This window comes from Spermophilus citellus (assembly GCF_964194105.1).
Source record: "Spermophilus citellus genome assembly, chromosome: 1".
Classification (NCBI taxonomy): domain Eukaryota; kingdom Metazoa; phylum Chordata; class Mammalia; order Rodentia; family Sciuridae; genus Spermophilus; species Spermophilus citellus.
This window is the reverse complement of record NC_138182.1, coordinates 219,875,914-219,901,334: the sequence shown is the minus strand read 5'-3', so window position 1 is coordinate 219,901,334 and position 25,421 is coordinate 219,875,914. Positions and strand designations below refer to the sequence as shown.

At 33.2% G+C, this 25,421-nt stretch overlaps 2 protein-coding genes across 3 annotated transcripts in view; one reads left to right on the top strand and one right to left on the bottom strand.

Annotated features, from left to right (window-relative positions):
- Positions 1-211: 211 nt before the first annotated feature.
- TMEM167A (transmembrane protein 167A) lies at positions 212-21,328 on the bottom strand. The gene is made up of 4 exons (XM_081293407.1): positions 21,211-21,328; positions 10,505-10,614; positions 7,274-7,308; positions 212-2,708 (listed from the first exon to the last, which is right to left on the bottom strand). The coding sequence occupies exons 1-4, from the start codon at positions 21,211-21,213 to the stop codon at positions 2,638-2,640; spliced, it is 219 nt and encodes a 72-aa protein (XP_081149533.1). The 5' UTR covers positions 21,214-21,328; the 3' UTR covers positions 212-2,637.
- A 61-nt stretch (positions 21,329-21,389) lies between these two features.
- Positions 21,390-25,421, top strand: part of XRCC4 (X-ray repair cross complementing 4) — a 249,222-nt gene continuing 245,190 nt past the window's right edge. Inside the window, exon 1 of one of the 2 annotated variants that reach the window (XM_081296082.1) lies at positions 21,390-21,504. The gene's annotated coding sequence lies outside the window, so the exon portion shown is untranslated. The other variant, XM_081296084.1, reaches the window with a different exon arrangement.

The window sequence follows — 25,421 nt, the reverse complement described above, 5'->3', positions numbered from 1 at the left end:
TGGAACAGTAGAACAAGCTTTAACAAGACACTTTTGGACTTGAATCTCAACTTTTAAGCTTATGGGGGAATTCTATAGACTCTGGCTTTTTGATTGACCCTCTTTTAAGACTGCCCAGAAAGGAGACCTACTCCTGTTGCTAGCACAGCTGAAGCTAACCAGGAACTAAGTGTAAGCACAAAACAAAATCTCAGAGAGATGGAATTAAAAGAAGCAAAAGCATGAAATGAAGCTAGGAAGAGCATCTGAACCTAGCATGCTACGAACTTCTGCAAGCATCCTAACTTCAAGTTCTGTGGCAAGTCTATGTGACAGATGTAGGGGAGAGCATTTGATGCTTAGGTCAATCTTTAATCCTCTTTTACATCCCACCACCTTCCACCTACTAGTAGGCAAATATCTGAATATTCTGTGGGCTTAAAACCATCTACACTGCCCTTGGGTTAGAAAACAAGATTCAATGGTAACTCCTTGAAAAACATACATTAAACAAAATGCTAATTGCATTTCTTCATAGATCTTGTGTCTTTTCCCCACCTCTCAAAGAGCTTGTGTTTCAAAAGGTCAGAATGTTTTGGGTTAGGAATAAGCTGCCTCCCACTCTGTTCAACACCTATACACAGTAAAATTTTATATGTCACCACAAAATTTTTTTTCTTTTTTTCAATTTACTGAGCCACATCTCCAATCCTGTTTTGTATTTTATTTAGAGACAGGGTCTCACTGAGTTGTATAGCACCTCACTGTAGTTTAGGCTGGCTTTGAACTTGCGTACCTACTGCCTCAGCCTCCCAAGCTGCTGGGATTATAGGCATGCACTACCGCTCTGGGTACCAAAAATTTTCCCAAGAAAATCATTTTTTCCTTTGCTTTCCACCTCCTCCTTGAAGATGCCAAATTAAAAATGTCTTAGAACTGATTTCTAGAATCCTCTTTCCTTTTTCATACTAGATTTGTGTTATCATTAAAAAAAAAAAAAAAAAGCTGACAAAGCTTTTGTGGAAAGTCCAGTTGGCAGCAGAGTTGGATAACAGATGGCCACCCAGAAATTAGACCTAGAAAGGTGACTTCTCTGCATGGGTATGCTGACAAGTGTCCTATTTTGGGGATAGCCTAAAGATCCTTGACCTAATGCAAAGCCCAAGATGTAGTTCAGAGTAGAAACAATTATCATAACCAGATTGCTTGTCCAAAATAAAATGCCACTTTTAACCAACCATAGACAGGGCAATACATTAGCTATACTAGATATTTCCTAGAATTCATTACAAGTAGTTTAAAGTGGCCTTTAAACTGATAACCAACCATAGACAGGGCAATACATAAGCTGTACTAGATGTTTCCTAGGATTCAGTCCAAGTAGTTTAAAGTGGCTTTTAAAAATTGATAGTTTCAAATTCTATACTGTTTCTATAGAAGCAGATACTAATAGATTAAAAATAACATCTAATTAATAAATACTACCTACAATGGGGAAATTTTTGGTAAGATTTAAGCTCCTCTTAGCTTTGAAATAGTATGTAAATTTCAGCTTGACCTAAAGAAATGTTAACCATAAATTTATAACTGTCCTCTTGTGAGATCTGTAAGTCATATTCCCAATATTTGTTTTATCGACTAAAAATTAAGTCTTCCTTCGATATAAAAGCTCAAAGAAAGATATTTATGCCATTAGTGTAGATGGTAGATATGAGATCTGTTTATCATCTAAAAAGTTATGAGAGATTCTAGTTCAAGTTGGCAGAACATAAACTAGATTGAAAGTGCTGTATTAAATTCAGTTCATTTTGGGGGGCAACTAAAATAAATGAACATTTTGAAAAGTCAACATTAAAAAGAATAAAAACCACTGAATTATCATCCTACAAATCATTCTGTTTTGTTCTTTTCATTCTAAGAATGTTATCTTTTTCAGAGAACAACAGCTAGCTGGTCAAACTCATGCTTAAGACATATCCATAGTCAATCAGGCTAGTCTAAACCCTCTTATATTAAATATAAACATTTTCCTAGTACTGCTTTTAAGTCACATTCCATTTATCTGACTCCTTAAGAACTGCATGGGCTTGTTTTAAATATTTTAAACACCTGTAATAAACTACAAAATTTGTTAAGAGTTGAGGCACTCTGGTTAATGGTCAAACTCGTGTGGCCAGAGGAAAAGCAAACATTATTGAATATGAATGCAATCCTTACCAACACAAAATTGAACCATTTCTCAATTAAAAAGCTAATCCAAAAAGGTCTCATTCTGTAAAGACTTATCATTTCCAAATCACAGTGAAAGGAACTTGAGTAATTCACCAATTTTGTTTTCTACTATGTGCCTTAAAAATACCCTACTAAAAACTGATATCAGACACAACAGAATGACATTTGCACAAAATGTAATATTGTAGCAACAGTACTGAGGTTGATTGTTACAGACTATTAAACTCTGTGTATCAAATGGTTGTATCTTAGTTATTTATACAGAACATTGGTCCAATAACATAAAAATAGAGAACACCATCTGGAAATTTCTCTCATTCAATGTTCAGAGATAAAAGGCTTAACCATTCTTTCCATTATTTTCTGCAGATAAGTCCTTGTTCACACTGAAGTCTGACGGCAATTAAATTCTGGCATTTTTCCAAGCTACTGTATGAAAAGGATGCTGAAGGCCATCACTACACAGCATACTGCAACATAAGGACTCTTTCGTTCACCTGTTGAAGAAAAGAAGATATTCATTTTGATAAAATGACTAACATGGACGTGACAAGGCTATTACTATAGGAGAGAAATACACATGAATCAAGATAAAATTCTTGCCTCTGACTCCTACATACTGGGGTAGGGAGGAAGGAGAGAAACATAAAAAACATGTCAAATATGGAATGATTTAAGCTGTACTGACTTATTTCTGAGACTACCTTCTTTTTAAGTATTTAGAAAACTCTGAAAGTGCCATTTCTATGTCACTGCATTAAGACAAAATATTAAAAAATATAATGCAGGATATGTAGGACAGAGATCCAAGAGAAATGATCTTAAGTAACTCAATGGAAGTCAAAGAGATAATTTTCTTCTTGTAAAAAAGAATTTCTACCAATAAAAAGAAATTCACCATACAATATTTAGCTATAATTTTTTTTTTCAATCACTGGTAGCAGTTCATTACATGTACAGGAATATGAAGAAGAGGCATTCATGTATTAAAAAAAGGATATAAAATGTATAATAAAAAATGTAGGAGAGAATATTTCTGAGATAGATATTCACATAAAGTCTTTTATTAGGTGAGTATCCCTTGTCTGAAATACTTGAAATAAGAAGTATTTCAAATTTCAGATTTTGGAATATTTGTATAGACTTTACTGTTGAAGCATCCCTAGTCTAAAATCCTTAAATGCTCCTAAATCCAAAAGTGTTTGAGCATCACCTCTGTGCTCAAAAAAATTTCAGATTTTGGAGCATTTTGATTTTCAGATAGGGATGCTCAATCATAGTCTGATTACTCAGGATCAGAAATACCTAATTTCAATTTCCACATTGTTTAAGGAGTATTTATATTTGAAGACTTTCCTTTGCATGATGTGTACCTGAAGTTGGCTTGGGAAATTACCTTGCAAACAGATCCAGTGATAGTAAGTTAATTCAAATTCATCTTGACCTTTTCTGTTTCTTTAGTAACTGCAAGGCTGTACTAGTTCATAATGCACTAGGCATAAAAACAAAGGAAGGAGGAAGAAATCACATCTAGAAATAATCCTGAGCTATACCTAATGTCCTTTAGTAGAGATGGATTATAATTCCCTCATTTGTATTTTTCTATCATGTTTACAGTCAACTCTTGCCCAATAACCAAGTTCCTTTCTTAATCTAGGAAGTTCAGTTAACTAGCACTAGAAAATGTCAGTCTTGATCACCCTTACTAACTAAAATCCTCAAGGCCATTTCCATTTTCAGAGTTTCCTCATCAAGTTCACACTGCCATACTATCAGTAAGTTTATATCTTTGGGCCTGTTCAATGACAATAGTTATAAAAATATTACACATATATACAAAAGCCAACATTTGGTATTTTTCTGAAAGTGGTTTTATATTCACAGACATATAATGGACTGCCTTCCATTTAAAGGAAAACCCAGAACGTGAGAAAAATGTTTTTTACTGTACCATCACTTCAACTGAAAATTTTTTTTTTAAAACTATAAAATATATTGGATCATAATTTTAAACAATGCTAACATTTTTAAGGTAAAAAAGCCAAGTCATTACATAAAACAAAAACACCTCCTTCTTCCAGAGATTTCAGGAGGATTTCATAAGCAAGTCTGTCACTTATTAGGGCCACTCTCCTTGTTTAGGACAGTCTTATTAAACACCTAAAGGAAGCAATTAATTCTGATCTAAGTTTTCCATCTGCTGAAAATTAATTTTTTAGGAAGTTCTTCTCTTCCTAATCCTCTGACTTAGAATGCTATAATTTACATATGGGTTTCATTTTCCTGTTTTTAATTTTCTTAAAAGAGATTGCCATCTGGTAGAGTTAAACATCTCTGGTTGAACTTGGATAAGAATGTTACTTCTTGTCTGGTCTTAGGTCTGTGTAAGTGAATGTGAAACAGTTGCTGTAATGTGATGTGTAACATGATCAGATGATTTGGCTAGGTCTTTTCCCATTAAACAGCATCCTTTCTTTGTGGATATATTGTGTGTCAAGAAAAGAAGAGCATGTGCTTGAGAAAGCAGCATATAACATAAACATTTTCAAAGCTACTTTGCTAAAATAAAAAGCTAATGTTTTCCACAACTGGCAAGAGGAATACTTTTAATTGACCCATTCAACCTAAGGTATTCATATAGCCAAGGGAGGAAAATAGAAATAATAAGAGCAAGCCAAGACAAAAATTATAATTACATATTAAAATTACAAAATTATAATTAGACATAGAAATAGATTATAGGAGATCATTAATAAAGCTACAAACTATATTTCTTCACCTTCAACTATACTTTCTTTAGGCAATTGTGAACAGAAGTGTCACTCAGGCTGGCTACTGACTGGAGCTATACACATTTTTCTAATTTATTACATAAAATGGACTTAAAATGCCTTAACATTTTCTTTATAAGTTAGCAATTAAACAATACAATTGAGATGGAACTTGGTCTAATTCCAGATCCGCTTTTCCATTGTTTTCTTTTTTTGCAGTTTACTTGAAGTATTCTTATTACTCCATTCCTTGGCAATGTTTTTGTTTCTTTTTCAGGAAGATTTGCCTCCTCAGCAAGCAGTTTGGTTTAATATATTTACATTAACCATTAGATATTAGCTATTAGCATTAACTATCAAGGGTGATATTTTCTCTCTATCTTTGTCTTCTGAGTTTTCTTTGAAGTGCTTAAGACTTTTTTTTTTTGTTATTTCAGGGTTTGCAGCTGTCGTGAAAGACCGAGTGCCAGATTAAGTATGCACCACAGATCTCTGTAAATCTAGGCCAGGCCTTCCCAACTCCAGCATTACAGAATCTTGGCATGCATAGTTCTGTTGTGAGGGGCTGTCCTGCACACCCTTGGATGTTTAGCAAGATCCTAGACTTACACTCACTGTATGTCTCCTATTCTGCTTTTGACAATTAGAACTTTCTTTAGACAATGCCAAATGTTTCTTAATAACCACTTATCTAGGCTACATCTGTGCTTTTACTAATTTAAGGTCAATGCTATTCTTACAAAAGATCCTCATGCCTGACTTCCTAAGAGAGAATACAGTATGATCAGAGAAAAGGCAACTTAACATTTAAAAGCACATTGAATATTCTGGAAGATAATGTCAATTGCAAAAGTTACTATAGTATATGAGGGCCTTTATGCTTATACTATCATTTTCTACAAACTTGAGAGGCCAAAGAATGTCATAATCTCATTATCACAGATTTAGAAAGGAATTCTGGATAATTTAGTATGCTTACAACTTATGGAAGTTGTTAATGGGGTCTTGCCTATCATTAAACATTCAATAGAGAAAAAACTGTTGTGAAATTAGTTCAATGGTTAACATATGAATTTGGAAGAAGTGTTAAAGACTTCAGATACATTATATTGATTCCCAGATCATCTTCAGAAAAATTTGGAAAGTGGTATGAGAACTTAGTTTATATGTTTCCATCTCTAATAATTTTGTTTCAATCTTGTAAAATTTCTACATCTCCATGGAGATGAAAACCAAAGTAAAACATAATATTCTAAGGGGAACACAGTTTATCTGAGGAAATAACTTTAAATTCCCCAGCCTGTTTATTAAAGTTATATATTTGAGGCATCCAGGCTGTTGTTAGGCTGGCTAACTAGATTAAATATCTAATGCAGAAAATTATTCTGCATTATGAAAGTGCACAGCTTAGTGAAAGAAAAAAGTAGGTACGCATATATTCAATGTTAAAAGAGGAGTAATAAAAATTTTTTGGTTTGCATATAATCCTAATATTCATTTTCTGTCCAAGTGTTGTTAATTAAGTACAAATTCAGATGCCATGGAATTTTTTTTTTTTTGAATCAGGCATGCTAAAAAAGGGTATAATTTATTATTCAACCATTTTGAATTTTCTAATCATTTTGAGTATACTATATGATGTGTGTAGTGATATTTTATATATATATATGTGTGTGTGTGTGTGTGTGTGTGTGAGAGAGAGAGAGAGAGAGAGAGAGAGAATGGGATAAGAATTTAATATTATTTACATATAGAAACATACAAGTTTTGAATTATGTTAAGCTTTTCATTAGATGAGAAATCCTCTTATCAAAATGGTACATAAGATACAGAACACCATGCTCTATACTATGAATATGTATATATAAAATTATATATACATTTGATTAACATCTCAAAATTAGGGATGCAAGATATTTGATATCTGAATTAGAGTGACTTTTTTTCTATTTTTTTAAATGTAGATGGACACAATACCTTTACTTTATGTGGTGCTGAGGATTGAACCCAGTGCCTCATATGTGCAAGGTGAGTGCTCCACCACTGAGCTATAACTCCAGCCCCTTTCTTCTATTTTCTAACTCCCTATTAATGAAATATTATGAAGTATTCATGAATCTAGTTTTAAATAGCATAAAAAAAAGAACTTGGAGCTCTACAAATTTTTGCAAAAGTGCATGTAATTGGGAAGTCTGCACTTTTAAAACTGACATTTGATTTTTTGAGTATGACGTAAGTAAACTGATCAACATTTGTAGCTGAAGAAATGAAGAGAAATCATAGACACTTACCAATTCTGGCACACTTCCAAAATATTCCCAATAGTCTGCACAGAATAAAAAAAAGTGGCTATTGATTACTGGGAAGGGTTAACTCATTCTGTCAATATCATATAGAAAATTAATTATACACTGTCATTTTAACACTTAAAACTCAGCTTCAAATCTGAAATCTGCTTGTTTGATGCTGAGCCACCAGTTATGTATCAAAATAGGACACAATAGCATATCAACCATTAGTGGATAATGTTATGAACTAGAATATAGGTAGCATAATAAGTCAAACCAAGTGTAAATTAACGTGAGAGTGGCAAAAGTTTGCATAAGGGCTTCTTGTACTGATTTCAGTCAACTTTATTCAAGTGCTTTACCACCTTCAAAAGCAGGGAAAAAAAAGGAAAGAAAAGCAGAAAATTGCTCAATGGTGCATGCTTCTAATCCCAGTTACTTAGAAGGCTGAGGAGGGAGGACTGCAAGTTTGAGGCCAGCCTAAGTAAATCAGGAAGACTCTGTCTCAAAATTAAGATATTAAAAGGGCTCGGGATGCAGTTCAGTGGTGGAGCACTTGCTTGCACATGCATGACGCCCTTGTTCAATCCCTAGTACCACCAAAAGAAAAAAAAAAAAGGGGTAGAAACTTTGACAATTTAAGTATTAATTTTGAAAAAATGATACATAAACATAGGTTTTCGCTGAATTTTGACATTATATAATAATCTATAATCATGAACTGCAGTGATACTGCTTACCTATGTCATTCAATAAAGGGAAATACAGTATATAGCAGTTTTTTAAAAAAATATTTCTTAGCTGTTTTTAATGAAAGACAAAAGTATGTAGCTTTTTTTAATTCACGAAAAAGTTTCAGAGTTTAGGAGAAACTAAGTATGAGTTCACTAAATATTACCTTTAAAACACATATTCCATAAATAAGAACTGGAATGAAGGTGTTCTTTTCAACTCCATGAAAATTAAATAAATTAAATACATATAAATGGATACATTAGTTATTTGGCACATACGAAAAAGCAACAACTTTGAAAAGAATAAAGCAACTCTAACATCAATGAACAGAGATATCTAAAAAATAAAAACAAAAACATTGTAGACACCATTTTGCTGGTCTGACAAGACTAGAATTATAAATAGAATTACATGTGGTACAAATTAAGATAAACCAACAATATTTTCCCCTAACATAAAGACTGGCTCAACAAAATCACAATACTTAAATTTCAGGGAAATTTATATGATACTTTTTTTTTTTTTTTTTGGATAAATGGCTGGTGAATGAATCATTATGTTAGGATTTAAAAAAATTCTAAAATATTGGTTCAATTAATTCCCATATATGTTCTTCCTCCAAAAGTGTAACAACTTCCTGACCTCAAAGCATAGTCTCTCAGTTCATTTTAAATTAATGAGCAAAAATATAAGTTTATTTCAAAGGATGGACATTCTGAAAAGTAAAACAAATTTACTGTAGGAATGAAAGGACAGTAACATTTCTGAAAGGAAGATAAGCTAATATAAAAGGCTAGACTGTATTTAAATTTAGTCCTACTTACTGATGCATAACAGTGGGGAGGTTATTTGTTCTCTTTAATATTAGCATAATTACTCTCATGAAGTTGTTTTGAGGAAAAAATGAGGGATTATATGGAAAGTCCTTATAATAGTGACTAATATGCTGTTTAGTAATATACAGGCTAAAGGCACATATGACACTAACACTAGACATTACTTAAAATTGGCTAACATTTCTTCATCTAAACAGAAGAAAAACAAGTTAAGCATATGTAAAACCATATAGGTTCCTTGATTCTAAAAGCCGATTGATCATAATACCTCTAATAATTTAAAGCTACTCTGGTTGAAGAGATAGGCTGAAGTGCCTGGAGCAGGTTATCTGAAGCTCCTCCAAGACCCTCCATGGAAGAGTTTCAGCAGGCACTCCAATGAACATAGTCAGAAATCATTATATCACAGAAGCCATATATTTACAAGTCTTATGTTCTAGAATAAACAAAGTATCATCAAGAAAATGATTTTGGATTTTTCAACGTATTTCTCTACCTAGATATATTTCTGCAATATCACAAGCATTTGTTAAAAAAATAGGAACTATTAAAATAGTTGATAAAAACTTAGTGTTATGGCTGTACATCAGTAAATAAATCTGTTGATATAGCTATAAGTTCAATAAAACTAGGAAAAAGATAAATAGCAATGTTTTACTGCTGCTTAGTTCTATATTATTTGAAGCAGCAAAAATGAAGTTATTTAAATAGTGCAGTTATCAAGAACCTGCTTTATCCAATCTGTCTAGACATCTCCACCTAAACATGGTATATATAATAAAGAAAAGGTGATTATGAATCTCATAAAAAAACATGTAATTGTAACAGAAAGGGACAGTCTGTAAAAATTTCTTCTAAGGAAAACACATGTACAAATCAAAATAGTGCTTAACATTTATAAAGAAGAAACAAGGACTTTCAGAAAACTTTTGAATAGTAGACTGTATTAATCTAGACATTAAAATGTAAAAACAGGAATGCTTTTTTTGGGTTCTTTATGTTGGAGAAATATACTACCACTCAACCTCTACTGTAAGGTTGGCAGCCCTGAGAACTCCTTTGTTAATGTAGCATGTTATGGATACATTTCTGCACCTAAAGCATTGAGGGGCAGACATTTCCACATGCAACCTTTCTTTTGAAAGAAAAATTTCATAATAGCACCAGAAAAGTACAAATAGCCTATTGAACTATTATGTGACTATTCTTTTAGTGACATGAACTCTTAATATTTTATTAGGTAGATATTATGTATTATATTAGACTTCTCAACACCTGATTAATGAAAATAAAGTGTTGAATCGTAAGTGCAATAGGAATTCAGAGAAAAGGGCAGAATGGAGATGACAATGTGTACAAAGAAGATAGGACATTGTCATAAAAGCTGATGGACAATTAATGTTTTCATCTTCAGTAGGTTAAACATAATCCCTCAAATACATTTTTTTAATAGGTTAAATTTCAGGTCATACTTCAGATCACTTGTGAAATTTATCTTGTATTTAGTAAGATACTGTAAGTATAAAGTTTTGGATTTTTAAAGATAGGGAGAAAATATAAAAAGTGATTATAAACTAAACTACAAACAGAATTAAATTATCTAATGGCTTTCATGGTAATTTACATTCAATGTCTGTAAGATCAGACATCATTAGTAACATACCCAGTTTTATTTCTGTCCAGGAGGCTGGGTGCCAAGGACCGGATATAAGCACAGGTACATATAAGCAGCAAGATTACAGTCAACAGACTCTGAAAATTGAAAATGGCAGACTAAAAAGAGAAAAAAACAAATTAATATCACAGGAAAAACTGTCTAAATAAGACATGCCAGACAAATACTTATTAAAACTCATGCTTTTAATTCTTCAACAAGGCAAACAGAATGACATGTCTGACAACACATAAAACCAGAATTATGAACTGTTCCACAGGTGTATATTCCTCTGCATTCTTTGGGCTAAGGAATGCAGGAGACGCAACAGAAACTGTCAATTCCAAAACTTGTAAAATTTTGTAAATTCAAAATAGCTGATCACAGCAAATCAATATGTAATAAACACAGACATTCTAGACAGAACACGATGGTCTCCAAGCTCTTCCAGTAGCTAGCCATATGATCAGTGAAATTACTGGCGTAAATTTCGGTTTTAAATCTGTAAAGCTGGGGAAGTTTGGGGAAAAAAGATTAAATGTTGACTAAAGCTTCTTTCAATTTTGAACCTTTTCTGGGATAAATATGCTTTAAGAGATCATGTTCCATGCCTGGACAAACAGTAGGCAATTAGACAATGCTTGCTTTTCTTTTCTATTTCTTTTTTTTTCCCCTGTAGACTCTTTTAAAGTCATTAGTCAATAGTTCTTATTCTAAAGGTTAACAAAGGAATCATAAGAAACCATAAGTTTTCACAGTCAAGGTATGCTTACTCTTTAAAAAAGCTCAACCGTCATCATCGTTTTCAGGATGTCTCCTTGAACATATCTGCTTCCGCTCTCATATTTCATTTAGTATACTCTTTTCTATTTCCACACAAAAATGCAACTTTTGTTATAATAGTCATTCCTGAAAGGTGGACACTGTTATCAGACTCTCAAGTCTCTAGCAACTGACCATGTGCTTGATACAGGCAGAAAGCCAAACAAAAATGTTTGAAAATTTTTTTTTTTTGCTATATTTTGCTTATAGGTTGCTATTTAAACCTATAAGTTTTATCTAATTCCTAACTCTGAATTCCTCAAATTTTCTGTTACTTAATATAGTCTGAAAAAGATAAAAATGATTTGTAATTACCATTTAATACTTCTCTATGCAAATAACTACATGGATATAGCAAAGGTTAAGTTTAATGTGACTTGAATTTAAATTGAATTGGGTTTTAATTTTGTACCCTTCAAAGCAAGTGATAACTACAGATTGATTTTAGATAGAACACACAGTAGTACCTCAAAATGCTCATCTTTCAAAGGTCACATTTTGAACATGTACATGAATATTTTAATAAACAGTATTAGATAATAACCTCACGAAATACAAAGCAAACTGCCTCCTAGCCAACATGACTAAATGTATTCTGTTTGGGGAATGAGGCTAGATGCTGGGGGGCATGATGCCTTCCTTCCAGTAGTTTATGGCTAACAACAATTAGTGATATTCACTAAGTGCTTGTTTTGTACTATTTATCTTCATTATCTGATATAGACATTATTATTACCTTTCCATTATAGATGAAAGGTACAACCGAGCTAGAAAAGGACACACCCTTTTAAAACTAAATACACTGTAGCATGTGCAAGTAATGGCTTGAGCCATGGGGACAAAGAACGTTTCCATGAAGAAAAGTTGAGAAGAAAGCAGGAACAATTATATTTCAAGAGGGAACAATTTAGAATAGAGGACAGGCTCCAGAAGAGACAAAAACATGGGATGGGGTAGATGGGGGGGTGCAACACAGAAGAAGGAATCTATATGTTCAAGAAATAATGAGCAGATTTACTGTATTAAACAGAACAAAGATTCCTGTAGTTAAGTGGTTGGAAAAGAAATCTGCAAAGTGCATTTATCATCTTTCTAATGGAGTATGTTAATTCACAATTTTGTCATGTGTTTTTCTTTCCTCTCCTGAATGCCTTCTTAAATATGCTTAAATGATGATGTCCAAGACTAGTTTCTTAGTATTTGTGTGGTAGGAGAGGGGTAGGGTCAATGATGAAACACTGGTTATATGAAGATTTATCTTACCCTTGTTTTTACCTTTGTGTGTTTTAACTTTTTTCATAATAAAAGATAAAGAGGCACTTAAAAACATGCCTGCTATTAAACTGGAGTATGTATATATACATTTGTGTTTGAAACTATTTACAAATGGAAATTGTTTAGAAGTACAAAATATATGATACATACATCTTGGCTTTGGGGTTTAAAGGCTCTAAAATTTAAACAAATAATCTTAGATGGCAAAGTTTTATAGATGTACTTAGACTCTGGTCAAAAGAGTGTTTCTAAATTACAGACATTAGCCTGTTACCTATAGCATTATTCTTAATGTTTTGCATCTGCAAACCCCTGACACAAAATTGTAGTCTCAGGGATAAAGGAAACAGATGTCCCTATTCAGTAATAATAACTAGGATCTTCAATATGAAAATGTTATTAAAGATGATGAGTATATATGATCACAAAAAATAAGTAAAACTCATTTACTGAGTTTAATTTTTTCAGATCCTTTAAATCATTAAGTCTTTTTCAAAATACTGTTTTTCCGAATATGCCATCTGTTTTCAACTGACTGGTACACTGATTCATTCTTCCAGTCTTAATTCCAGAATCACCTGCTCTACACACCAATCAGAATCTTAGTACGTTCACATACTATATACATATCTTCCTATGTTAGCACCCCTCAACTATTTTATAATTGTTTCCTCCATTTTGATTTTTTTTATCTTTCCTATATTATTAAATGAATATATAGCAGTTGCTAAAAAATCACGAATGAACAATAATATTTTAACAAATACAAAGCACACAGAGATTTCAAATTAACAATAAGCATTACTTAAAAACAGACAAAAAAAAGTGTAGATCAGATGGCTGACTACATTAATTTAAATATTCAAGAGAAACACCCACATATTTCTGTACCTTTATATTTATTTGTCAAAGATATTTTGGAAAATGAAGTGAAAAAAAATTCTCAGGTCCAGGGTCCACCTAAGTTTCAGTCGTAGTCTAATAGCTAACAATCTTCATTTTTGTGCCTGATGAAACCAATGTTTTAAGACTATACACAGTTCCCAATTTACAATGGTTTGATTTTTTCAACTTTATAATTGTGCCAAAGCAATACACATTCAGTAGAAACTATACTTCCAAGTGTGGAATTTTTTTCTAGGCTAGTGATATGTAGTATGATACTCTTCCTGATGCTGATCAGTGGTAGTGAGTGCAGCTATACTTTAAAGTGCTATGTTACTAAACTATGATGTTGAGAATGTTAGGTGTATTAAATGCTTTTGCAACTTTATTTTCAACTTATGATCTACTTACTAAGGACATTATCTCACTGTAAATGCATAAGCACCTATACATAAAATTAAGAGCTACCTTAATAAAAATACAAATAGAGCACTCACACAATAAAGACTAATCCTTCATTTTAAAGATCAGGCTTTTATCAATAACATCAGTGAGAAAATACACTTTCATTATATACACTTATTAAAACAAAATCTAACTAGATGTGATGGCATCCTAGCTACTTAGTAGGCTGAGGCAGGAAAATTTTAAGTTTAAAGCCATCTTTTGCAAATTAGTGAAAGCCTGTCTCCAAATAAAAAATAAAAAGGGCTGAGAATGTATCTATCTCAGTGGTAAAGCACTGAAAAGTTCAATCTCTAGCACCACAATTAAAAAAAAAAAAAAAAAAAGCCTAAGTCTATACCAAGAATGACTTAAGAAGATTACTGATGTTAAAACATGGGAGCTGGGGCTGGAGCTCTGTAGCAGAGCACTTGCCTACCATGTGTGACTCACCAGGTTCAATCCCTAGGACCACATAAAAATAAATAAAGCCATGCTGTCTATCTACAACTACAAAAATTAAAAAAAAATTAAAAAATGCACAGTAGGAAAGGAAATATTTATAAAACAACTTTTATCTCATAATTTCTTAGTTCTGATTTATGTTATTTAATGTTAACAGTTAACTAAAATTATTTAACTGGGATGCATTCTTTTTCTTTTTTATGCTTTTTCTTTATGCCTCTCAGGTACTGTCAAAGGGTCTCTGAGACTCCTCATCAATTAAGTCAAAACTAGTATGAATACAGCAATATATTTTAAAGGCAGACACTGGTCACATTATCTGGCATACTTTTTTGTAAAACTTGATTTTTATGATTTAAATACATTTTTCTCTCATACTGGCACTCTATTTTAGGAATTCTTATTTAATAGGTGAATAGAAATATGGATAACATCATATTTATAGTATTCCCACTGCTAGTACTTTGAATTCAAAATAAGAAGGCAGGTGTTGTATGGCTGCTTTCTTAGCTTCCTACAAATTCACATTAATCTTGGTTTGATTCTCCCTAAAGAAATAAATGCTTATTTTTCACGTTGCTGACCAAAATAAGCTGACTTTGAAAATAAAAAAGGAATTCTCTACGGCAAACAGATCTTTCTGTACAGTTTTTTGCCAACTGTACTAAAATAATAATCAAGGGACAGAATTTTACAACCAAAGATATTAAAGATACAGATTCATTTTAACATAGATGTATATTATTCATGATTAAAGATATTATATTGATAGTTGATATTTTACATACGTAATTATAATTTAAAAAACAAAAATATGCAATAAGTTACTTAATATATCATAAAATCAAAGTACATTTTATACTTTTCAATACCTTTGTTTCTAAAAATGCCACATTTTCCTCATAGGAAATGCAGTTTATAGGAAAAATACTGTAAAAACTTAATCCTATGTCTGAACATCAAAAAATCAAGTTGTGAAAAACAGTGTCATAAAAGCAAAGATAAAGACTTCTAATGACCTCTATAATCATTTATAAAATAGTAGTTATGACACTGGCTCTTCTTTGCATAAACATGTATTCATGCCGGTTTCTTTTTGTTTCTTTTTTAAAACAAGATATCACTATATGAGTAAGTTTCCTAAAACTATCCTTAAAAAACAACAGACAACAAAGAATGAACAACTTTCCTTAAGTACGCAGAGCTCTTTGATCTTTTTAGTAGTGGAGGATTGTGCAATGATTAAGGTCAATGGCCTCTAGACTAGTTCTGAAAGTACTTTTTCCTAGCTGTATGATTTTGGCTATGCTTACTTTGTGCTTTAGTTTCCTATCTATAAAAAAGGAGATTATTTTACTGTTATTGATAGCCAAATTAATCTATTCTCTAACCAGTAGAGGTGTTTTGAGGTTGTTAGACGGGGAAGGGAGTACTAGAATTGCTGGATGGAAAACAAGTCACATTTTGCATTTTGATGGGTTCTCTAGTTTGCATTCTATAAAAGTTGTACACACACACACACATATTTGTAGTTTTACTGAATTTAAGAGTTTTTGTGACAGAATTTAGATAGTTCAAATATTTTATATGCACTGTAGAAGATGTTGGAAAGTAAGACTTTCCTCTCTAAATCAAAAATGGGTTTGGTAGTTCCTTCTAGAGACTCTGGGAAAGAACCTGTTTCCTTGCTTCTAGAGAAACCCCCCCCCCCCCAATTCCCTCTTAAGTATCCTTGTAATTAAACTGCCCCTTCTCCTCATAATCCAGAATAATGTCTATATATTAAAATTCTGAACTTAAATCATATAGGCAAAGTCACTCTTGTGATGTATGATAACATTCATTGGTTTGGGGTGGGGAGACATTCTGTGTACTATACCTATAAATATTTCTTTTCTATAAAGGATATCAATGACATTTCCTTGAAATTGTGCTGCATATGGCATCCTCTGGTACACAATTTCCAATAAAATCAGAATAGTAACCCTTGAGGTTGTGAATTGTACCTACCCTGCCTTGACTTGTGCTGATTCTTCTAAAATGGCATTGTAGGCCCTCAATTTTTCTTCCAAATCTCTTCTATTATTACTCTGTATTGCAGAGCTATCCTCCTGCTTATAACTAATCAGAACTTCTGATAAGCTTTAAAGTAATTAGTGCTATGGCACCAAGTTAATTTATCCAAACCAGAAAAAATAAACTTGTTGACCCAATTACTTTGTATAAGCATTATGAAATAAATAATTAGTAAGGTATTTTGAAAGAAATACAATAATTGAGATTTTTCATTGCTTACCTATCATTATATGCAATCATTTATTAATGAATAGATGGACACTGCTTAATGCAACACTAATGTTTTGAACATGAAATTACTTGCAATGTTGCTAAACCTTTACAATTCTATATTCTTAAGTCCATTTAAAAATTAGGAATATTTTCTTCAGATTCAATTTGTTATTATATTTTATCTATTAAGATAAAATTTCTTGAGTCCTTCTTGAATGCTAAAATTATATTCATTGAGTTCAAATGTAAGAATGAAAATTCTATATAGGAGATTTTTTTTTTTAAGATGACCAAGTTGAAAAGCTCAACGTATTAAAAAAAATTTTAATGGGGAAAGAGCCAAACAATACAAAGGTACAAAAATACCCCATGAGAAAAGCAGAATTATACACATCAGTATGCTAAACACGCTTTGCTTAGGCAATGCTCAATGATTGGCTATTAACCATACTTAATCTATAGAAAGAACTTTGAACCTATAGTATTTTCATTAGTATTCAATCACTTTGGCTCATTGTAGTGTATTTAACTATAGAATTATGTTGACTGTTTCTTATGCTGGAAATAAGTTTTTAAAAAATATTTCTTTCTTAGTTTTAGATGGACACATCTTTATTTTTATGTGGTGCTGAGGATTGAACCCAGCGCCTCAGGCATGCTAGGTGAGCACTCTACCACTGAGCCACAACCCCAGCCCAGAAATAAGTTTTACTGACATAATTCCTCTAGCATAAATCAAGACCTTTTAAAACAAACACTGAATACTAAACACAGAATTTAGAAACTTTTATTAATATCTACTTCTTTTATTTCAAACTATTTTATTCCTCTCTGGTGGTACAGAGGAACAAAGAAATGACATTCCTGACCTAATTATGATAAAAATTATACACTACTAGAAAAGTGGGTCAGTATTTATCATTTACAAATATAGGTCAGGTTAGCATTTTCCAATTAGTTTCTACTTGTAAACTCACATATGCCACTACTGTCTCTTAAAATGGAAAACACGAAAATGCAGGATAAACATTAGCCTCAAATGAATGTACATAACTTGTTTCCTTAGCACCAGTGGCTACTAAACATTTGCATTATTTAATATATAAAATTTGTCCTTGGACAAATTTATATTTTTACTTATCAGTTTCATTTGTAAAGTGAGGGTTCTGGGTTAAATGTTCATTTGACCTTACCAGTCTTGTTTCAAAAAGCTATACCCTTCTCTCCTCTATTTAGGAGTATACTTAAAAACCTCCCATGGTTATGAGTAAAGCTGCAGTCTGTTGTAGATATACTTCAACTGTTCTCCACCAGCAAAACCTGTGGCCATTTATAGTAATCTTCACTGAAAGATATCTACAGTGAATTTACTATTTGTGCTGCTCAGTTTTGAAGGTATTTTATATACAACTCAGATTTAAATATAAGACTATGAGGATGTCAAAAATTTTTAAGAAATATGCAAAACTATGAAGAACAGAGTGAAAAAGAATGAATAAATGCTTCATATGAGTCTGATAAAATGATGTGACAAAAGGTTATTCTGAAGGACCAAGAGTAAATCATGCTATAAGGGAGCATTTGACCATGGAATCAGGAAAAGACAAAGACTGATAAAATGGTAATGCTTCTGAAAACTGGAGGTCAGACATGGTATAAACCCTGGCTGCTCATCATAATCATCTAGGGCTTTTAAAAACAATGTCCCCAAATATGTTATTATCTGGTCTGGAATCTGTTGTTTCTCAAAACTCCCTGAAAGTTTTTACTTGCAAAGTTAAAAGCACTTTGGTAAGAGGACTTACATTCCATTAGATTTCTATTAGTCTAATGCTGTGGTTCTCACAGTGAAGTTTATATAACTCTTTCAAGGGTTTATGGGGTCAAAACTATTTTAATAATACATGAAGACATCTGCCTTTCTACTGTGATGCCACATTGACAGATGATGCAAAAGGAATAGTGGCAACAGAATTATTACCTTAATCCCCCCACCCTATTCAAACCTTGCTTTTTCTTTTAAATTTTTAGCAGAATTTATGGCATTATTTTGTAGTACACACAGCACAGATTTGGTGACAAAAGGAGTCATTAAGTTTAAATCTTAGCTTCACTATTTACATGTGCTGTGATCTTAGACAAGAGACTTAATATTTTTATCTATTTCTTTTTTCATTTATAAAATATGGCCAGTAGTACTTTTAATATAAAACTGCACAAGCTTCTTTTTTCTTAAAAGAATTAAAATCTATGTATGAGTTTTTTTTTTTTGTTTGTTTGTTTTAAATTTTAACAGTTTCAGGGAATATCCAGCAGGTTATCCCTGTCTCAGTTCAAGTTCCTCTTCAATATTACCAGTTACCTGTGTATCCTTTCACAGCCATTCTACACATACAAGAATACCTATAGTTGGTCCTCTGTATCTGTGGGTTCCAAATCCATGGATTCAACCAAGCATAGACTGAAAATACTGGGAAAAAATTGCACATCTGTACTGAACACGTTTCTTGTCATCATTCCCTAAACAATACAGTATAACAACTATTTACCCAGCATTTATCATATTGGGTACTAAAAGTAATACACAGAGAATTTAAAGTACATGGGAGGATGTGTCTGTACTGTATGCAAATATACCATTTTATATAGGGGGGTGAGTATCTGAGATTTTAGTATACTTCAGAGGGTCCTAGAATCAATCTCCCATGGATAATAAGGGACAATTGTATGTTTGAGAGCAACAAATCACTAGACTTATTTTATCCATAATTCTATTGTTTCTATTCACAGCATGAAGATTTCCAGCACCTACATATTAAAATATTTGGGTTCTGGCTTCACTATTTGCTAGGTGCATGATTCCAGGTCCTTTCTTATACCTCATTTCCTTTATCCATAAACATCTACTCAGAAGTTGTGAGCATTAAATAAAACAATGCATATAAATTATTTTTTGAATAGAACCTAGTATATAGTAAGTACTAATGAATGAAAGCTATTATTGTTATTTTTGGAAAAGGAAGCACAGCAACATAGTTTACTGCTGATCTTAAACTATATCTTGCTTTTAGCTGGTATATTGATAGATATTGAAAAGAAGGATGTATCTTTGACTTGTATTATGAGTAAAACAATTCAATTTCAGCTTCTAGGAAGATATGCAAGAACGAGTCTTCCTAATTCTTTTAAATTGAAAAATGAACACAGTTTTTGCTAAATTAAATAAGTTAAATGATACCCTTAAAAGCAAATGTATTGTATACTGTAATAGGTGGGAAAAGAAGCTGAAAGAGGAAATAAAACCAATACTCAGAGAAGGATTAATGTACTAATAAACTTATCTCCTTTAATAGAGAAATTTGACTTATGCCTAATTATAATCAAACTTGCCAGAACAATGTAGGTGAGATTAATAATTATTTTTCAACTATAAGTCTGAGATTTGTGTGGTTTATGGGATTCTGCAGAAACTTCTAAGAACACAAACTCAGTAATATTTTGCCATGGAAATTCTTAGCTTTTGGAAGGGTCATGGTTGCTTTTGACTCTATAAAAACAGGCATACATTGGGTTGGCATGCTCATAAAGGCTGTATTTGGCATACTGATTTCATAACTTCACCATGAGGGCTTTGTGGAAGGCTGTTGGCATTGACCATAACAAAAGTAAAATGCTTTCAGATATAGCTTCAGAGATTTACATTACACCCATCTCCTGGTGGCCCGGGCTTTACTTCTTTCCTTTGCAAATGTCTTTTGCGATTATTCTGACTTAATATTAACACTTTTTTATGAGACCTAAATTACCAAAGGAATCTACAATAAAACAAAATAAAATAAAATACATTTAAGAAAGTAATGCAGGCAGGGATGGAAGCTGAGGTCAAACATAACTATGAGAAGTACATTAAGCTATTAGACGAGAAACCAATTTTTGCTGTGAACTTCAATTATTAAAACCTACAGTTTGGAATGAAGCATCTTTAGGATTATGGAAAATAATTTGGAAAGGGTACAAAAGGCCACTGATTCAACGGGTGAAATTAAAGATGCTGAGTCTGATGTAGAAAAAACAAACAAACAAACAAACAAACAAAAGAACAAATAAAAACCCGGGTCAAGCACGTAGGGAGAGCTAAGGAAACACAAAAAAGAATTATAAAAAAAAAAAAAAAGCAGATGCTAGAGAAGCTCTAAAATTCCAAAAAGTCAATGTCCACAGATAACCTATATAACCGACCGGTTAAGTCAAAACAGCGCATTCTCCCTAAACAAGGAAGGGAGAGCCTCAGCTAGAAGGGCTGGGATCCGAGACTACGGGGTCCTCTTTGGAAGGTCAGCCCGGATTCTCCCTGGTTGGACGTGCAGGGGCACATGGCTCCATGGCCTGTGCACCCTCCGAGTCCCGGGAAAATCAAGTTAGTGACAGAACACTTTGGCTCGTGCACCCAGGGCGCCCGCACAAACCCGCTGCCCTACTGCGGGGAACAGACCCTGCTCGAAGCTAAGTCGCAACCCGGTAGCCCCGATTCTTACCATAGTGAAGCCAGCGATGCCCCAGCCACATCACCCTTCCGGGCCCAAGGCGGAAGAGGCGTGCACGCCCCACATGCCCTTCTTGATCTCTTCAGCAGTCCGGTTGGGCCTATCACGGCACCTCCTCCGCAGCTTCTCGAGACCGACGCTAGGATAGGCTTCTCCTAACCGGAAAAGGCGGGACTTAGATACATCATGAGGCGCTGCGGAAGTAACTGAGACTCTCATTGGTTGTGGGGCTTATCAGTGGGAGCCGGCGTTTCTTAGAAGACCCGGAAGTGGAGTAACTCTGAGGTAGGGTCCGGAAGTGGCCGCGGCCTTTTGAATAATAAGTAATATTCTGTTCTGTTTTCCTTTTTTTCTTTCCTACTTTTTTCTTTAATTTTTAAAAATCTCTTACATTTACCTCTAAAAGTACACACTGCGCGAACCTTCCCCTCCTCGAATCTTCTTCATTGTGTGAGCTCCTGTACCTAATGCTTGTGGGTTTTGGGGGATCCCAGGGCTCCAGGCCTCATCTACAAGGCTTGTCGCAGTGGAGTCCCCTTTTAATTTTTTCCCTTTTTCTCTGAGTGATTTTTAGAAATGCAATGTGCTTTTGAAATGCTCTGTATTAGTTGTGGGATGAGGGGGGCACTTGAATCCGGATGATTGTTTTCAGTAGGTTTATATTTTCCCCAACACTTGCCTTTTTTGTTTCCAAGCCTTTTTTTTTTTTTTTTTTTTTTTTTTTTGTAGACTGTCAGTAGGTCCTAAATGTTCTTAGGAAAGAACTTTTCTGTAGTAACCTTGGTAAGGAATTGCACTTTTCTGAGTGCAGTAATTGATAGGTATTGTAGAGAAATGGTAAACCAGCAAAATAAATTACATACCAACTTTGTTTTTATCAATAATGGTGTTATTGAGTCTCCTCAGATTTTGATAATTCCATTAGATGAGGCTTTATTTTGCCCACATTTGTTTTCTGTGTTTTATAGATGAAGAAGCAGGTACTTTGATATGTTCAAGTTTACATTGTTCTTGGAATTTTTCAGAAGTCAGAGGGGCAGAGTTTTTCCATTCTTTATCCCCTTAGTGTATCAGAAAATTATTGCAATTCTTAGTTTCCAAATGCGTGGTTAATTTTTTTTTAGACACCATAGGGGTCTTTTCAGAATGTTATCAGTTCTTTGTGTACTCAGAAGGTGAAATATGAAGAGTAAAGAAGCTCCTGAGGTGTTGATTAATGAACAGTATTCAGCCAAACTATAAAGAGATTATTTAGTATTTAGGGCAACACCGTGCTTAGAAGATTTGCCTTTTTGTTGTATGTGATTACTTCTTTGATAACTATTGTTTGCTACTATACACAAAGAGTTTTTTTGAGGGGGGGGGTTAAACCACGACTAATTTGATTTTAATAACCGTTATACGGAATAGTCAAAAGAATTGGTAAAATATTTAAATTAATAGACATTTACTGAATATCTTCTTTATTCATAGTACCATGAGATTGCAGCAGAAAAATAAAGATGGTCTGTTCCTTTAAAGAATTTACTGGGGATGTTGAAGATGGGATTAAGAAATTATAAAAATACTTGGTACCTTCCACTAATCAAAAGCAAGTCTTGGAGCTAGGATTGTGGCTCTGTGATAGAGTGCTTGCCTAGCATGTGTGAGGCACTGGGTTCATCTTCAGCACCACATAAAAATAAATTAATAAACTAAAGGTATGGTGTCTACCTACAACTAAAAATATTTTTTAAAAAAGCAAGTCTTAATGCTTGCACTTGGAATTGCCTTACATTATGACTTACCATTCAAACTAAACAAAGTTAGTTTATTTATGGAAATTATGTTGTGCAACTGATCAAGTTTGGTTTCCAGAATAGTAAATGTGTCTGTAGATGTTACAACTGCTTTTGCTTTCATGTGAATATCATCTTGATCATTTGGCACTTCAGAGTGATAATTCTGCATGAAGCTATATGCTTCAGGCTTCCTGTAAAGAGCACCAGGAAACTGAAGTTGTGGGAGATTGCAATTGATTTGTTATATTTATGGGTTACTATTAATTTTAGGTAATAGATTCTTATGTACCTCAGCTTCAAAATAATAGAGAACATCATTTTTCAGTTATTCATAGAGGATCAGAATTGCCAATGGATGAGACTGATCATGTGTATAATGTTTATTGTATTCATGTAAGAATACGACAAAGTTAATCTGATGTGAGGGTATCTTTTGGGAGGCGGGAATTGATCTGCATGATCATTAAGTTAATCGGCACCCTGCTTTTGGTTTTCATTATTGAAAAATTATTTCAAGTACTAGCTTATATCAGTTGCCCCAAACTAATCTTTTTGGTAGTACTGCTGTGGATTCTCTTTTCAAATCATCTTGGATCATTTTCTTACTACGAAGAAAATTTGACTTTGTCATTCCCCTGCTCAAAAATCCTCTCTCCTGCATCTCGAAGAGTATATTCAACTTTGGTTTCATGGTTTCCCCAGGATTGTATGTAAAAATAGTACATATTTTAATTTTTCTATGGAGATGGTCATATGCTTCCTCAGAGTTGTGAGGATTAAATGAGTTAATACAAATGAAATAATCTAGCCAAATATTTGTCAAACAGTAAACACACAGGACATTTTGGTTATCCTTTTATTTATTATTTTTACACTACCGAGGTTGGAACTCTGGATCTTGCTCATGCTAGGGAAGCTCTCTACCTCTGAGCTCCATGCCCAGGCCTAAGTGTTAGTTATTATTGTGTGAGTGGCTTAGTTTTTGACAGAAATAAAAGCCCCCTGAGTTGAGGAATAAGTTTGGAAGATGATTGATTTGCATTATTATTATGTTAGGCACATAATAAAAGGGCTTTGAATTAAATTGTTATAGCTTTTATACCACTAGACCACTTTGTTAATCTATTTTCTTTTTATTTTGTATCTTGTATTTTTAAAAATATTTTTAGTTGTGGATGGACACAATACCTTTATTTAATTATTTATTTATGTGATGCTGAGGTTCAAATCCAGTGTCTCACACATGCTAGGTGAGTGTTCTAACACTGAACCATAATCACAGTTCTTGTATCTTGTATTAATAGTAGTGTTAGTACTTTCCTTTTACATTAGTTATCTTTTTTCTTTCTTAATATTCACAGTGATTTGTGACAGTGATTTGTTTGCTTTCTCTGATCCTCCAGTAGACTCCATAGCCTAAGTTGAGGTTCTTTGTGTTGGAGTGTTTGTCTTTGAGTCCCACAACCCCTTTTCATCCTTTCCCCCCATGGCTCTTGGATTACCATCTGTAAAAATGCCTATAAAAGTTTTGTTTTTTTCTGCACTTATTTTTGTTTTTTTTACCTTAAGAAATGCTTTTGGGGGGGGGCTGGGGTTGTAGCTCAGTGGTTCAGTGCTTGCCTTGCATGCATGAGGCACTGAGTTCAATCCTCAGCACCACATTAAAAATAAATAAATAAAAACAAAGATATTGTGTCCATCTACAACTAGAAAAAATAATTAAACAAAAAGAAATGCTGTTTTTGCCTTGCAAGGCTTGTTGAGGTACAGTTGTAGTTCAGGCTAGTTGGAGGTTAAGGCAAGAGTTTCACAAGTTGCTTAGCAATACCCTATCTCAAAATTAAATAGAAAAAAAAAAAAGATAGGTATGTAGCTTAGTGCTGGAGCACTTGCCTGATATGCAGGAAGCCCTGGGTTCAATTCCTAGTAATAAGTAGGGTGTCGGGAAGATATGCTTCTTTTATTATCTTTCTATTTTCTACACATTTGTTTGATCTTTTCTATAACAAAAATTCTTGAAAGTGTTCTTTATGCTCCATGTCCCAATTTCTCTTTTTCTGTTCTGTTCTTAAAGCTCACTCTTACATGGCTATTTCTTCTATGCTGCCACAAGATTCTCTTATTAGTATCACCAGTGATCTGGGTGTTGGTCATTCTCGGTCATCACCATAATTGACTTGTCAGTAACTTTGGACACAGTTTATTGCTCCTCCATGATATGCTTACTTTACTTGATTTCCAGGACCGTATTTCTTTCTTTCTTTTTTTTTTCCTACCTCTTTGATTGCTCTTTCTGTCTGCTATGCTGAATTTTCTATTTGTCCATACATTTTATGTTGAAGTGTTCTGGAGCTCAATCTTTGGTTCCTTTCTTTTCCTCTTTCCTTCCTTGTGATAATGGTATCAAGTCTTTTGACTTAA